Genomic DNA, 15,999 nt, shown 5'->3' with positions numbered 1-15,999 from the left:
TGAGTGAGTCTGTATTCACACAAATATAGAAGTTGTTCAGTCTCTTTCACTGAGTACAGTGAGTAAACACACACACACAGAGGAGTTTAAATGAAGTAAGAGTTTTTCTTTTTTACAGGCAGAAAAGAAGCACAAAAGTTTCCAGGAGCTGGACCGTTTCATGCACTACTACACTCGCTTCAAGAACCATGAACACAGTTACAAGGTAATACACTCGACAGATACGTTCATAACGATGCAAACCTCGCCCAAAAATCTAAAATGCTTCCAGAGAAACATCTCGTGATCATTTGGTGTGTGTATTCTCTCTTCTGTGTGTCTGTGTGTGTCTGTGTGTGTCTGTGTGTGTCTGTGTGTGTCTGTGTGTGTGTTAGTTGGAACAAAAGCTGCTAAAAACGGCTAAAGAGAAGATGGAGCAGCTGAGCAGGGCCTTCATTAGCCGTAAGTGTCCTGCACTGATCTCATGAAAAGGATTCAAAAGAAGTCTGAGTAAACTGCTTGTCAGCTGCAAGCCGTTTGCCCGAGAATAGCATATTTGTTTTTGCCAAAGCGCAAATAGGTCATGCCTTTCAGACTCACACCCAAGCTTTGGTGCGTCCGGGTCATAAGACATTAATCCTGTGCTCATTAAAGTCATGGCTAGCTATAAAACACGTGTCTTTTCTTCTGCAGGTGAAGGCACTCCCCCAGACACACGCTTCATTGAGGACGGCGTGACTGAGCTGCTGAAGACGCGGCGCGTGCTGAAGTGCTCTTACCCATACGGCTTCTTCCTCCAGCAAGGCAGCACCCAGAAAGAGATATTTGAGCTCATGCAGGTATTTTAATATATATCCAACAAGTGTGCATCCTCTGCATGAACAGGACTAACACCCCTGAAGTGCCTACAGGGATTCCTGGACTCTGTAGGGGTAAACTGTGTAGAACATAAACAAATTTTGGGGTGTATTATGGCCTTGGTGGACAGAGGACTGGGTACATCTGTTAAAATATACACGCAAAAGAGTCGGTTTAATGGGTTTTTTCGCATTTCAGTCACACTAGATTATAAATGGGATGGAAACCTCTTATTAGGAAAAATCAGTGATTGCGCTATTTTTGCAAGTGTAAGTACTTGATGCAACCAAGTGGTCATGCAGAAGTTGAGCAGCACGATCAACCTACCACTGTTGATTGCAAGACAATTACACGGTCTGACGGGGGGAAGACGGTGTTCAACACTTTCTTCTGTTTGTCCTCCCAGACTGACTTAGAGATGGTCGTAGAGGATCTGGCCCAGAAGGTCAACCGTCCGTACCTGAGGACGCCGTGCCATAAGATCATCAGCGCGGCCCGCCTGGTGCAGCAGAAGAGGCAGGAGTTCTTGGCATCAGTGGCCCGTGGCGTCGCTCCCAATGACTCTCCAGAGCCTCCTCGCAGGAAGTAAGAAAGCACACACACAACGCACAGAGAGACAATATGGTTCTAATTTTGGCTCAAGTTAACAAATTCACTACATAGAGCCACTTAGAGGGATTCAGGGGATAAAGAAGTGGCATAAGAACTTAAACTGAAGCTGAGTGTTGTTTAGTTTGCTTCAAATGTGTTTTTAAAAAAAGTAATTGTGTGCTAACATTCATTTCAGTTACCCTGGAGGATCGTGGGATTGGGAGTACCTTGGCTTTGCTTCTCCTGAGGTAAACACAAACGCCTTCTGTCACACCACACTCACAAACACTAACTTCTCTTCGTTCTGCTAATATCTTGGCTCATGCCTCGCTAATGCTACTTCCTAAACCTCCGCTTTAGTGACCTACTTGTGTATGAGGTCGTATTAATGCATGACTGCGGCGGCAGCAGCTGACATAGTTTGCTTATGTGTGTTAAGATGGGAAGTCGGCACTCCGTACTGGGAGCAGATCAGAGAGAGAGACAGTCGCAGGTAATTCACCAGTTTTTTTGTTTTTTGTTTTTTTTTGGCATATTTAGGGACAAGCATGATGGGCTGAATGTTGTTTTCTGTGCTTGAGATTTTGATGCTGCCTGACACAAAATAGCTCCCTCAAGTTGTCTTTTTCTTATAATAGAACTCGAATAACTCTTTGCAGGATTATGCTGACATCCAGTACCGTCGCAGACACAGACCACGGCGCAGAGGAGACATGCTGAGTTTGCACAGCCTTAGAAGCAGCAGTAACACACCAGAGACCAGCAGGAGGAGTGACAACACAGGTGTGGCAAGCATTTTAATGCACCGTATAACTGGCTTATATCAAGTATTTAACAAAAAAAAATTTTCAGATTAATACAGTGTAGTGTTCATTAATTTATTGTTCTGTATACAGCCGGTACAGGCAGTATATTGGCAAACACTCTGTTCTGGATCCTGCCTATATTAATAAATTGTCTTGTCAGTGCACAAGACAACCAGTAAATGGGATTTTACTTTATTGCTCCATCAGTCTGTTCCAGTCGAAGCACCCAGAGCCATCGATCACTGGGATCAATTTGTAATCAAGCCACGCACAGCAGTCTGTGCTTTAATGTGACATTTCGTGTTTCAGAAGGCACGGAGAGGGGCGAGGGTCGCAGGAGAGCGCTCGGCTCGCTCGACGAAGACGATCCCAACATCCTTCTGGCCATCCAGCTGTCGCTGCAGGAGTCGCGCCGAGAACGAGGACTGGAGGGAGGGATGGAGGGGAGGGTGGATCAGGAGAGAAGAGCGGCTCCAGCGGGAGACCTGGTCGATGCTGTTTTACACTCTCTCAACACAGAGGGTCCTCCAGGAGCCAGAGGCTCATCCTTCCCCGCGTCCATCCTGGATCCTCCTCACCCGCCTAACAGGACAGACTCCACCTCCCAGCCTTGTGTATCCAGCTCCCTCCCCCTCCCTCCGCCTCCTCCCTCCCTCAGCGCAGAGCTGCTGGAGCTGGGAGACAGCCTTATGAAACTGGGGAGCATAACCACTCCTTACGACCTGGACACAAACACGCAGGAGCAGCTCAGCTCACACCACACATACATACACAGTACACATGCTGCTCCTTACACCACTGAACCTGCCTGCAGCAACCCCAGCAGCCACAGACAGGATCAGAGTGCACTGACTGCCCCATATGTGCTCGATCATATCACCATCACAGACCCTCGTTATGACAGCAAAGAGCAGACTTCCTGCCATTTGAGTGCATATTTAGCCAAGGCTGAGCACGCCGCCTCCTGCCTCCCCGCTCCAAACCCTGCACATCCTAGTTCCTATAGCCGGGAACATGCAGCCACGTACAACAGCAACCCTAAACCAGACAGCTCCTACAACCCCTGCCCCGAACACAGCAGCTCTTACACCGCAGAGCGCCCTGCTGCCTACGCCGTCGAACGTCCCCCTAAATCAGACCCCCAGCCCCCTACCCAGTTGTGCCTCCCATCTCCAGAGCTTGAGCCAGAGCTGCTGCTCTCACCAGTGATTCCCCCAGGGGGCCCTTTCACCCCCAGTGACCCTCAGAGCCTGGAGCCCTTGGACCCCACAGCCAGCGCTCAGCTGCTGGATAACATCATGGCCTGGTTTAACAACAACATAAACCCCCAGAATAACCCGCAGAGCCTGGCTCTCATCCCCTCCCCGCCCACCACAGAAACAGACTCCTCTCCCGACACACACACCGAGACTGAGAGCCAGACCTCCGCCCCCATCCGGCAGCCCCTGGAGGGCGAGTCGGAAGTAGGCAGAGGGTCGGCGACCGGCCCACCGGGAGCCGAGGGCGTGAAGACGTCGAGGCCGAGCACTCTGGAGCTGGAAAAAAGAGACGCTGGAGAAGAGGGTGTGGATGCAGGGTGTGTGGCTGACCTGTCGCTGGACGAAGCGCACACACACCCGCATTCACACTCCCAACATGGAAACAGTCCCGCACACACTGCCCCGGCAATGGAGAGAGACTCAGACCTCGTCCTTCAGTTAGAGGAGGACCGGTCACCTGAAGAGTGGACGGAGCAGGAACACCTAGTGTGAAAGTGACAGATGTAGAGAGAAAGAGAAGGTAGAGCCGAGATAAAGAGAAAGAAAACCAATCAGAGAGAAGCACTGATGGATGATGCAAGATGTGTGATGGTGGTGCCTGTGTTTGGGGGGTGGAGTGTTTACTGTATGTATTATACTGTATTTAGAGAGGACTTAAAGACCTGCGGACTCTGTCCAGGAAAGATGATGTCATACACGTTTTGATTATTTTTAAGTGCTTTTTGTCTGCTCTAAAAACAGACAAATTATTCTTTGAAGTGTTTAAACCATGAACGGAGAGCTACTGATATCATAACACAACAAAATGCTCCGTGTTTTAGTTTAGTTTAGTTTTTTTCTTATTTTAATTTAATTCCCCACCTCTTCTGTTTGTCTCCTAAGTTTGTTCAGGGTGAAGTTTTGGTGCTGTTCATGCTGAAATCCAAACTTGCCTCATTTAACTACACTTGATTCTCACACTAACCCAACCACAAGCCAGTTCAGAGCTCCAAGAGCCAAATATATGAAGATAACTGTAACTTTGGAGCCTGTTTATAGCGTGCTGTACAATCAGAGGGCCTAATTCTGATTTCTGGACCTTCATGCACACTGTGCCTGTTTGTGTTAGTGCCAATACAGTCCTGATCTTTCTTTTCAGCAGACTGGCACAGTCTGCTGCGTAAACGTCACACTATTACAGCACCTCTCTGCACGTGAAGGTCAGAGGCCAGCCCCAGCTGCAGAGCAGCGCCCATAAAGCTGGAAGTTCAGTGGGTGCTTGTTTGCAGAGCAGATTGAGTTCTGTTTTTTTTTTTTTTTTTGGTTTTTTTTTTTTGTTCTGGGGGGGGGGGTTGTTTTTGTTTGTTTTTTTGCTACTCGCTGCACATTTCAAATGTTTTGTATCAAAGATGCATCTTCATGTTTAATCTGCAGAGATTTACACTGTTTTTCTGCCACTTTGGCTCAGTGTTAGTGCACCAGATCTCACGTAGCACACAGAATACAGTGGGTATTAAATGAGGTAATTCATCAACCAATCAAATTAATCTGAGAATAATGATATCCAGTATTTAACCTCCTCAGATCATTCATACTTGCTTTGATTTTAAAAAAACTACAAATATCACGGAGGAAATAATTTGGCATTTTAAGCTGAAGACTGACTTCAGAATGATCCTTTACTTTATTAAACCTGATAAATAAAATACAGTCAAAAGGTTTAAAGTGCTTCAAACAAGTCGTCCAATCAAAATTATTAAATGTTAAACCAATTAAGAGTAAACAGTTAGCAGATGGTAAACTAAGATATGCTTTATCACTTTGGATTATACACAATGTGTTTTAAAGTTTGACTTTACCCTGCAGCACATTTAAACAAGCTGATTTTTCATAAAAAGCGAGATTTCAGCCACTTTCACAAGTTTTGTCTTCACAGAAGCTGTTGTAAACGGTGTTTATACGACTGTAAAATAAATGAGAATATATTGTTAAAACGCTGCTGCACTGATTCATGAATCTGTTTATTGTTTGGTGCTCGTGTGAGCTGGTTCTTTGAGTCGTGCGGTTTCTGAGCCAAAGCAGGCATAACTAATACTGTAAATGTGAGCACATTTTATGGTTTTATGTAACTTTTTATCATATCTTTTCCACTACTTATAGCACCCTGCAGTGTGCTCTAATCGATGGGACGTGGGTTTGGGTTTCTGCTGTATTTGATTCTTTTTATTCCTTTAATTATAGAGAAGATGTTTCTTTCTGTTGAGACCAGAGTTGTTGGATCTGTGTGCCTTTTTCTTTGTTTTGTTTTGTTCTGATTGTATTTATCTGTTGCTATTTATTAGTGTCATTGCTTTTTAAACATGCTTCTTAATGAAAGATGATGATGATGATGATGATGATGATAACACTTTAATACACTGATTTTGTTTAATCCCCCCCCCCCCCACGGGTGAGTCGCAGCGCCCACATTTTCAGCCCTGAATGAAAAACCTCTTTGAGCCTCTCTGAAGGAATCCGCTGCTTTTCCACGATGATCAAAAAACACTTTATGTGAATGTTGAACTTTGATTTGACGCCGCCTTGGAAATGTAACTGCTGGGATGTCATCAAGCCTCAAATCTTTAAACTTTATTGCCCAAATACAATGTTTACAAGGGAACTAAACACTGCCTGCTGTGATGAGGACTGATTTGGTGCTCTGGGGAGTGAAATGAGAATAAATGTGGGGATTTTAAATGTCCTTTGATGGCATGCCAAACAAATACAAAGACACCCTTTGTAAAACTCAAACTGACTCACTTAAAACTGATTTTTAAGCATTTTCTGAAACCTGAAGTGATAAAGTGAGAACTGTGAAGGTAGCTGGCTCATAGCATTGCACGAAGCCCGCTGAGATGAGGGCAGTTGTGACATTTCAGGCTCCGCTCCCTGAGGATGGAGGGGATTCACGTCAGTGTTTGGGCACACGCTGCGTCTTTGTTTTGCAGAAACATGCTGCCGAATGTCGGATGTTTGGTGGGGCTGCGGAGGGACAGCGGCTAAATATTCCCTTTTTTTTTTTTTTTTTTTTTTTTTTGTGTGTGTGTGTGTGTGGCATCGATGGCGTCACGCAAGCGGTTGCATTTGTGTTTATGATTTAATGCTCCCTCATCTGACATCTTCAGAGTTTAAGAGATTGAAATTGCACTCTCACAGATTATACTTGATACATTCCCAGCTGGTCAAAAGAAAGGGTTTGATGTGTGGCCAAAACTAAAAATGAAAGTGTCAGTGCAAAGTTTACTCTCAATAAAAAGAACTGAAAGTGCACTGCAGTGACATTTTTATTTTTTTGTTTTAGTGCTTTGATTTCTGAGCTTCCATCAGCAAGAAAAGGGAACATGTTCCCTGATTAGTCTCCTATTTATCGTAATGTACATGGTAGACTGACGTCTTTTCACTTCATGTTGCTGTCAAGTCCACAACAGCTCTTAGCATGTACATGGAAATGATAAGTAAACCCATTATCTTTAGGTTTAGACTGCATTTATTTAAAAAACTTAACACAGCTGCACATCAGGAGAACAGAAGTGTTAGATTTTTGTTTTTATTACTTTTTTTTTTTTTAATTGATTTGGGGTTTGGGAAGGCTTTCCTTATTTTAATTTGTTTTCATTGTGTAAAATGTTCAGTTTGATTAGTTTCACGATTTATTTCTGTAATCTGTCAGGAGGAAAATTTTTAGATATGCAGCTATTACAGCACAAATCCAATGCGGCATCTCAGCCTCACTAAGTACGACCAAACTGCCAAAGACTTAAACAAGACACAGCACTGTGCAAAAGACTTGAGTCACCCCTTGCTGTCTTTATATTTTGCTTTTAAGCAGCCAAACTTCTTGATCTCTGTTCTTGAGGCTTTCTGAAGGTCTTTCAGTTTTTATTTACAGCTCAGGAATGCATCTGGCTCTTCAGTTCATACACCTACTGGTCAGTCTTATCAGAAATCTTTTTCACTGGAAGGATGTCTGTCAAGAAGATCCATTTTCCTAGCAAAGTAGAAAGGATATCTCAAGACGTTTGCACTATATTGTAGCGTTTTCTGATTATTTGTTATTTAGTTTACACACAGTAAGTTTTTACTGTCGTTATAGTTTACTAATGTTGACACTTTGACAACATATATTATAATAAAATGTATATACGCATTCCTTCTATTAAATATTTTCTTTAAAGTTCAATAAATCCAAATATTTGTTAGATTCGGATCATAAGTTCAAAACGCTGTTTATTCTTCCACCAGTAGGCGGCAGTGTTGTCGTGCAGCGTGTCTTCTTCTTCATCGCCGTCGCTCCTTTAATGACGTCGTAAGTGCGCGAGTCAAACGTAATTGTTACCACAGCGGCCTGTGTGTGTTTTCACCCGATCGCTGCAATTTTTCTCTTTGGTGGAGGATTTGTCTCTACAGTCCATCACCATCATGAAACTAGTCAGGTAAGCGGAGTCTGGAATGCGCCATTTAACGAACGAGTGAACGTGGGATGATGAAGTGAAGGCGTTGCGGCTGGATGGGTTTAGATAGAAAGCGGAGAAGAGGAGGATAAGATATGAGCGGGAAGCGTCGGGCCGAATGAATGGAGGCTGTCCGGAGTTAGAGTGATCGCATTCACAGTTAAACTACACCTGTAGTGTTAACTCATGCTCGGTAGTTGGAATTAGCTGCATGCATCGACGATTTTTAAACGTACTTTGGTTCGTGGACGTTAGCAGACTCGTAGGTCCGGCCTCGGTTAAGCTGCTACTCAGCGAACGAAATAAACGTAGCCTAAATGTGTAGTAGCAGGAGCATAAAGCTAGTCCAGTATTTATTTTAGTTATGGCGGTTAACTCTGGAGGGTTTCAGCGGGTTTTCATAAGGTCGTCTCACTCCAGGGGTGGTTTTGTTTTGCAGGTGAAAGCTATGCAGCTAGTAGCTAGCTTGAGGCTAGTTTTTGGTTCATTTCCAGGCTGAACTCAAACATAGATGTTCATCTTCTTCCACGATGCCCACAGGTTTTTGATGAAGCTCAGCCATGAGACTGTTACCATCGAGCTGAAGAACGGCACTCAGGTCCACGGCACCATCACAGGTAAGACTCAGCTGGAGGTGATTTATTAAACAGGTATTAAACAGGTGTTGGGCTCACCTCCTTACCGCTTTCATTAGTTGTGCTGCCACTCTAAGCCAATTCATTCCGCTAAGAATGCTGTAGTTCAGGCGTTTCAAAGTAATGCTCAGAATTTTAATGTAACGGTGGCCAGTAAGGCTCATTTTCAAGCCAGCACCCAATTCTTCCTAAAGCTAGAGTCCTGTGGAAATGCTGGGAAATGTTTATATATAGCTCACTTAAATATAAATATAAACGAAGTATGCAGGTCCCAGGTTTGCAATTAATAATTTTAAAGATCAATAAACTGGTTTTAGCTGAATGCAACTTTCCCAGCTCCCTCTGTTGGTAAATACAGTGAGCATCATAAAAAGTGAAGTTTGTTCCATAGTCTTCATATGCTTGTGTATTCCCTTTAATGTCCCAGTGATACTTCAGTGAGAAAACACTATCAAGTCCTCCTGTGCATTGTACTTTTTCACTGCTGTTTTTTTAATTTCTTAATAAAAGAATAATCATAGCATCAGTATAAGGATTTACAAATGTCAGTGAATTCCTGGAGGGAGATTGTAGAAATTATCAAAATGGAAGAGGGGGAATGGTCAAAGGAGGAAGTGGAAAAACACAGTTTAAAAAAAAAAAAAAAATCTAACCTCAGTAAAGAGATGTAACCGAAGATATTTTATTTGTTTCTATCAGCTGGCACTGCGTATGAAACGTTGGGACATGACTGCACTGTAATTAACACATACTGCACCACACACAGCATAAATGTTGTAGGACCTAGAAAGATTTCCCGCAGAACTCTCAGATAAAACGGTTAGCTTTTGGTTACTCAGTGTACTGTGTGACATGTCTATTAAATGTGCTCCAGTGCAGCCCTCCATAATCCAAACTGCACAGTGGTCAACATAGCTGATGCTGTGTGGGTTCCAACAGGGAAGGAAGTAACAGCGGCGTTCACCAGGAATGGGAGAAACACAACAAAGTAGTGATGTGCAAATGAAGCAGAGAACCAGTACTGACCCACTTGAAAGTGGGTTCATTCTTTCACAGCTTTGTTTCAGTGACATCTAGTGGTGGAATAGGAGTCAGCAAAACAATGTGTTGATAATCGTGCTGATTGTAAGGAGGGTTTGTGTGAATGATATAAATACAATTTTGCAAAGGCAGTCAGTTGATTCTGTAAACGTATCTAATAGTTGGAAGAAGGCGTGCTCTGCGAAGCTCAGTGTGTGCTGGGATGGTAGGGTGTGAGATTATACTTTCCACAGTTTTGACACTTCAGGTGTTTATGTCATAACTTCGCCCTTCTCCACGGTCGGCTGGTTGATCATCAGCACATGTGGCCCACAGACACCCTTCTTTGACACATCCCCCATCTGACAAGACACTCTGCAGGTATATGAGCTGTCCACGGAAAACCAACACACCACGTCTGAACCATAATTTCAGCATTAGTCTAAACCGTGTCAGTGATGACAGTCTTCGCTTCTACCTTCACAGCCACTGGATAAAAGACAGACTTTAGACAAGTGCTTGTATGATGTACAATGATGAGGGACGTGAGAACGGCTGACAAAAAATGCAGTGCAGAACACAGAAAGTGGGCATCTGAGCCGAAAGACTTAAAACTGCATTTTTTTTTCTTTATCTGCTTGTCAGACCAACTGAGCCAAAAACATAAGGCAGCAGTTACATTGCAGGTAAAATAATAATAATGTTCATATAGTAGAGTTTAGTTGTAGTTGTCCACACTGGAGCACACAGGTGGAGGATGGAAGTCAGAACAGTCGGGAACAGATGTTTCTACACTCATTTGGACTCACTCAGAGTCTTACTTCCATCTACTGTATTCAGTTTTCAGATTTTTCTTTCCTTTCCTTTCCGTAGGTGTCGACGTGAGCATGAACACCCACCTGAAGGCGGTGAAAATGACCCTGAAAAACCGGGAACCCACTCAGCTGGAGTCGCTGAGTATCCGTGGCAACAACATCCGCTATTTTATCCTGCCGGACAGCCTCCCGTTGGACACCTTGTTGGTCGACATCGAGCCAAAGATCAAGTCCAAGAAGCGAGAAGCAGGTGAGGAAGTGTTTGCTGTGCACCTGGCTCTTTAAAGGCTTGTTTTTTGTACCCACAGGCTGGTTTATAAATGTCACTTCCCAACACTTTTTACATGAATGTGGACAAAGGGTCAGGCACGTGAACCAGTATCCGTACGGCAGCTTTTCATGTCCTTTGGAAAAGTTAAATCTGGAAGCTTTGTGCAGAAAAGCAAACGAGGGCTGTGGGTGTGGGAGCGTAGCGGCCTTATGCACGATCGCTGTGTTTGATGTTTACAGTTCTTCCATACCGCTGCTGAAGCTGTGGTGTGTTTTGTTTGTTTTTGTTTTTTTTCCCCTGAGTTGTGTAAGCATATAGGAACACATTGTAGCTATTCATGCACATCTAAAGTGTGAGCATAAATGAAAACAGTGCTGCGCTGACGTCACAGTTGGTGCGAGCAATGACTGGTGCGTCTATCGTAACAATAACATAAAATGCCTCAGAAGCATTTCCACTGATGTCCTCTGTCACGTCTGAAGCTCTCACTCACCCACAACCTGTTTCCAGCAGGTTTTTAATTGCTCGCAGCTCTTTCTGCGTCTTTTTAAAATCTGTTTAGTGCAAATTGTACTATCAGATTTTTTTTTTAGTCCCTCTGCCTGGTCTCTTCCACATCAACATGTGGTTAAACAGCCCACTTAGAAATCACTTGGGTGCTCAGGGTTGTTTCAGTGATCACATTTGTTCACTTCTGCAGTATTAAAATTATATTTTCAGGGCCTGTGTTTTTTAAATTTGTATATAGGAAGTTTTTCAGAGTTGATGCAGTTTTAAATTGTGGTATCTAAGTGATCTTTAATAGGGCTGTTTGTACTCGGGCCTGTTGTACACTCTGTCCTGCTGTACACTCTGTCCTGCTGTAGTTACGGGAGCATGAAGCCCAGAAAATGTCAGATACAGGCTGTTATACGGTCACCTTAAGAAATGGAAATTGATTCGTGCTGAGTTATCGCTGGTGTGCGTTTCAGCAGGGTTTGTGTGAGTTTGTCTTCACAGCATGAGATGACCAGACACAAAGTTGATACTGATAAACTTATAAAATTAGATTGGAGATATAAGGATGATTGATTTATTGGGGGTTAAACACCAAACACCGGTCAGTATGGCTGAGTTTATACTCACCACAGACATGTGGCCTTTATTCAGTCTCTAATATCTTCCATTTACCACACTAAACAATAGAGGTGGGAATCACCATACATCCCACGATATGATATTATCACAATATTTAACTCACGATACGATATTATTCTTGCTCAGAAAAAGGATCAACATGCTCTGAAGTCAAAATATCGATTTCTGCTGTCCCTGTATCGATACATTATTAGAAAACAAAATATCACGATGCTACACAGTATCGATTTTTTTCCCCCACCCCTACTAAACAACATACATGTGCATCTTTAAACATGTGACAGAAAACTGGTTCTCCTGGTTTTGTTCTTCATATTTACTCCTCGTACTGTACTTTCGAGCCATGCAACAGTGTTTAGTCGCAATGTGAGACCCTGAAATGATGCTGCTGCTCAAAGAAATGTTACTCCTGTTCAAAGCAATGTGTTTACACTTTCTTTTAAATATATTAAACATTACTAAAACCAGAAGTAAATCAGGATAAATGCTCAGATTTAAATTGAATAGGGTAGCACAGATTCGATTTTTAAACTGCGCATAGAACAACCTGCCTTATGTTTATAGTAACATAGCAACTCAACACATGTAGGTGAATGTTTGTGACAAATCTGTTGCTCTCCTCTCAGTGGCTGGACGGGGGCGAGGCAGAGGACGAGGACGTGGCAGAGGAAGAGGAAGAGGACGGGGTGGACCAAGGAGATGATCCAAAGGCCTTAAAGCTGCATCTCACCATCCACTGTTTGTACAGGAATTCTTTTTTTTTCTTTTTTTCTTTTTTTTCCCCACAATTTGCTCAAAGGAAACCGTTTGTGAATTTCAGTGTGTTTTTCATTATTTTGTACATTAAAAATGTTCCTCATTAAGAGGATAAACTTGACTCCAGTGCATTATTACAATACCTGTGTGACAGGGGTTCAGGTTAAACTTTTGTTCTTTATTTACAAGGTTGAATAAAGTTTCTTTGTTAATGATCATGATTTTAACAGAAAATGAATTTGAAGCGCTCAAAACGCAACAGGTTATGTTGTGAGAGGGGTCAAAATCTGAAGAATGTTATTATAAAATAGCACACAGTCTTACACTTTGTCTAATTTATGTTAAATAAAAAAGGATCTAAAACTTTGATCTTCAGCTGCCAATACTAGAATAGAATAGAATTCGACTTTATTGTCATTGCACATGTCACAGGTACAAGGCAACGAAATGCAGTTTGCATCCATCCAGAAGTGCTTTAGCCATGATATAGATATATTACAATATATATTAGCAATAACATAGATATGTGAGTATATTACAGAAATGGGTCTATTATGGTATGTTATAATGTACACGGTATGATGTATGTTATGAATATGCTATAAGTATGTACAGGCTATGAACAGGATATAAATATGGAAAACTACAGAAATATGAGATATACAGAAGTGTGAACTGTGCAGGTTATAAAGTTGTAATTTAAAAATTATCGTATTGTACAGAAAGATTATTTATACAGTAGTGCAGTTAAGATAAGTGAGATATGTGGATAATTTCTACAGAGGCTATATAAAGTGCTAGTGGTTGTGAGTGGTGGTTCAGTCCATGTTATTGTGTGTATGCGGGTACAGTTCATTGTGTGTGTAGGTGGTAATAATAATGAAAGTAAAAATACATTTAGGTACACATATGGAGGCTAAGCTCTTAACATTAAGTAATATCAGCAAACATTTTGTGTTGGTGTCCGCAATTATGAATAAAATGGAAGTGAATTTTATTTAGTTTTAGAAATAAAAAACTGAAACCAAATTCCAAAGTACCTGAAGGTGCAATACTGCTGTTGGGCGCTAGGGTCGGTTCCACCGGAAAAGCATAAAATTTAAGGGAAGCATATTTCCAAGAGCACCTGGCTGCAGCCAAAAAAGCTATATTTAAACCATAGCAGATAGTTAAATACTGTATTTTTATAAGCTTAGTCACTCAGGGTTTTTACTGTTCTACTACCTAAATTGTGCAGCACCCGGTCCCCTTATTCTATAGATATATTCTTAGCTGTAGAGGTTTAGAACTTACTTTTTCTCTTTCTTTTTTCTAATAACTTTGTCTTTTTCACTTGTTTCTCTTAATACCAGGAGTTTAGGACAAACCTGTAAACGCAAAGCTTTGTTTTTGTTTGCCAAACAATTTAAAACAGATTTTTGCTTTTTCCAAGAGAGTCATTCCACACCTGCTGATACAAATTTTTGGAAATCACAATGGGGTAATGAAGTCTGTCCCATGGCTCTGAGCGTTCTGCTGGAGTTGCCACGCTTAAAAATTATTTTTCTGGGGATGTGTTACACTCTGACTGTGACACCTTAGGACACTACCTCTGCTCAATAATCAGACACAATAACAGTACTTTCATTGCAGTAAATATATATGGTTACAATAATAAAACTGAAAATGATAAATTACTTGACTCCTTAGAAGAAAGAATTCATTTCTGGCTCTCCAAATACCCAAATTCAGTCCTCTTAATTGGTGGAGACTTTAACATTGCTTTAGACAATACGGTTGATAGGTGGCCTCCAGGGCAGCAGTCTTCATACAGTGCAAACTTAAAACATTTTATGGGAAAATTTAATCTTGTGGATATTTGGAGAGAAAAATTTCCAGATGATAGACTCTTTACTTGGAGCAATAAGACAGGATCCAGGCAATCACGTATTGACTTTTGGCTTGTTTCTGACTGTATTGATAAAGATAATATTACCATTAATGTACTTGCCACCCCCCTCACTGATCATAGAGCAATTCACATTAACGTCCAAATGTTTACACTGGATAATATACCTCATAAATTCTCTTATTGGAAGTTAAATAATTCTTTACTAAAAGATAAAATGGTTAACATGCAGATTAATAAATTAATTGTTTATTATTGGAACAAAGCTAATAGACAGAAGTCCTTTTGTACCAATTGGGAACTTTTTAAATTTGAAGCATGCAAATTCTTGAGAAGATACGGGAGTCAAATTGCTAAATTAAGGAAAGCTGAAGAACAAGTAGTAATAAGCAGAATTGCCTCTTATTACCAGAAGTCCCCAGAAGAAATCTCAGAGGAAGATAAATTAAGTTTACTAGAACTTCAAAATAAATTGGACGATTTATATCGACGCAAGGCTGAGGGTGCTTTTATAAGATCCAGAAAGAGGTGGCTGGAGGAGGGCGAACAAAATTCTGCTTACTTTTTCAGACTTGAAAAATACAGATCAAAAACAAACTCTATTCATCAACTAAATATTAATAGCATTGTCTCTGACAATCCTAGAGAAATTTCACATTTCTGTGCCGAATTCTATACTAAACTATACAACTCAAAATATAATGAGGCTGTCTCAACAGGATTTTTCAATAATATTAAAAACCTAAAATCTATTGTTGTGGAAGACAGAAGTTATTGTGACAGCCCTCTGACTGTGGAGGAAGTTTGTAATTCCATTTCTGCACTTAAGGCCAATAAATCTCTGCACAGACTGCAGAGTTTTATAAATCATTTTCTAATCTCCTGGCTCTGTTTTTACTGCAGGTTTTTACAGAAAGTATAGAGAATAACACCCTCCCTCCTTCTCTTACTCAAGGTCTCATAACACTTATTCCAAAACCAAACAAAGACTTACTTTTTATTGATAATTGGAGACCCATCTCCCTGCTCAATAATGACTATAAGGTTATGGCTTCAATACTTGCTAACAGAATTAAAGAGGTCTTGGAAACAATTATTGATGAGACACAATCAGGCTTTATGAGAAACAGACACATTTCTAATAACATTAGACTGGTTTTGGATTTACTTGATTACTCTGATCTGGTACCTGACAATAGCTTCATTCTCTTCCTGGATTTTTATAAGGCTTTTGATACAATTGAACATCAATTTATCTTCCACTGTTTGGAAAAATTTGGCTTTGGCAAGTTTTTCTGTAAAGCTGTCAAAACCTTATACACAAATGGCAATAGTTCTATTAAAATGATTAACGGCTCCACCCCGAGATTTGACCTGAAACGTGCTATTCGCCAAGGATGTCCTATTTCACCATATTTATTTTTACTTTGCACACAAATTCTTGCAACTAATATTACTCTCCTTACATCTGGATAAGAAAATTAGTAAAGATATTGACCGTATGCTCTTTAATTT

General features: G+C 41.4%; 2 protein-coding genes across 3 annotated transcripts in view; both read left to right on the top strand.

Moving 5' to 3' along the window:
* LOC308384393 (ankyrin repeat and IBR domain-containing protein 1-like) overlaps positions 1–6,762 on the top strand; it is a 28,060-nt gene extending 21,298 nt beyond the window's left edge. The window contains exons 14-21 of one of the 2 annotated variants that reach the window (XM_080862928.1): positions 119–205; positions 375–441; positions 673–818; positions 1,244–1,422; positions 1,625–1,676; positions 1,868–1,921; positions 2,088–2,211; positions 2,547–6,762. In XM_080862928.1, the coding sequence (XP_080719054.1) occupies positions 119–205; positions 375–441; positions 673–818; positions 1,244–1,422; positions 1,625–1,676; positions 1,868–1,921; positions 2,088–2,211; positions 2,547–3,985 (2,148 nt within the window). In that variant the 3' untranslated portion in view covers positions 3,986–6,762. Of the gene's footprint in view, positions 1–118; positions 206–374; positions 442–672; positions 819–1,243; positions 1,423–1,624; positions 1,677–1,867; positions 1,922–2,087; positions 2,212–2,543 lie in introns of both variants that reach the window. The other variant, XM_080862927.1, reaches the window with a different exon arrangement.
* A 1,028-nt stretch (positions 6,763–7,790) lies between these two features.
* Positions 7,791–12,712, top strand: snrpd1 (small nuclear ribonucleoprotein D1 polypeptide). The gene is made up of 4 exons (XM_080862636.1): positions 7,791–7,944; positions 8,503–8,579; positions 10,491–10,682; positions 12,467–12,712. The coding sequence occupies exons 1-4, from the start codon at positions 7,931–7,933 to the stop codon at positions 12,541–12,543; spliced, it is 360 nt and encodes a 119-aa protein (XP_080718762.1). The 5' UTR covers positions 7,791–7,930; the 3' UTR covers positions 12,544–12,712.
* Positions 12,713–15,999: the final 3,287 nt, after the last annotated feature.

Source organism: Rhamphochromis sp. 'chilingali' (assembly GCF_963969265.1).
Source record: "Rhamphochromis sp. 'chilingali' genome assembly, chromosome: 17".
NCBI lineage: Eukaryota > Metazoa > Chordata > Actinopteri > Cichliformes > Cichlidae > Rhamphochromis > Rhamphochromis sp. 'chilingali'.
The sequence above is the reverse complement of the archived record's forward strand: the minus strand, read 5'-3'. Positions and strand labels throughout refer to the sequence as shown.

Coding starts and splice junctions, on each gene's coding strand:
- snrpd1 (XM_080862636.1), top strand. Junction 8,580..10,490: donor GGTCCACGGCACCATCACAG/GTAAGACTCAGC, acceptor TCCTTTCCGTAG/GTGTCGACGTGAGCATGAAC. Junction 10,683..12,466: donor GTCCAAGAAGCGAGAAGCAG/GTGAGGAAGTGT, acceptor CTCTCCTCTCAG/TGGCTGGACGGGGGCGAGGC.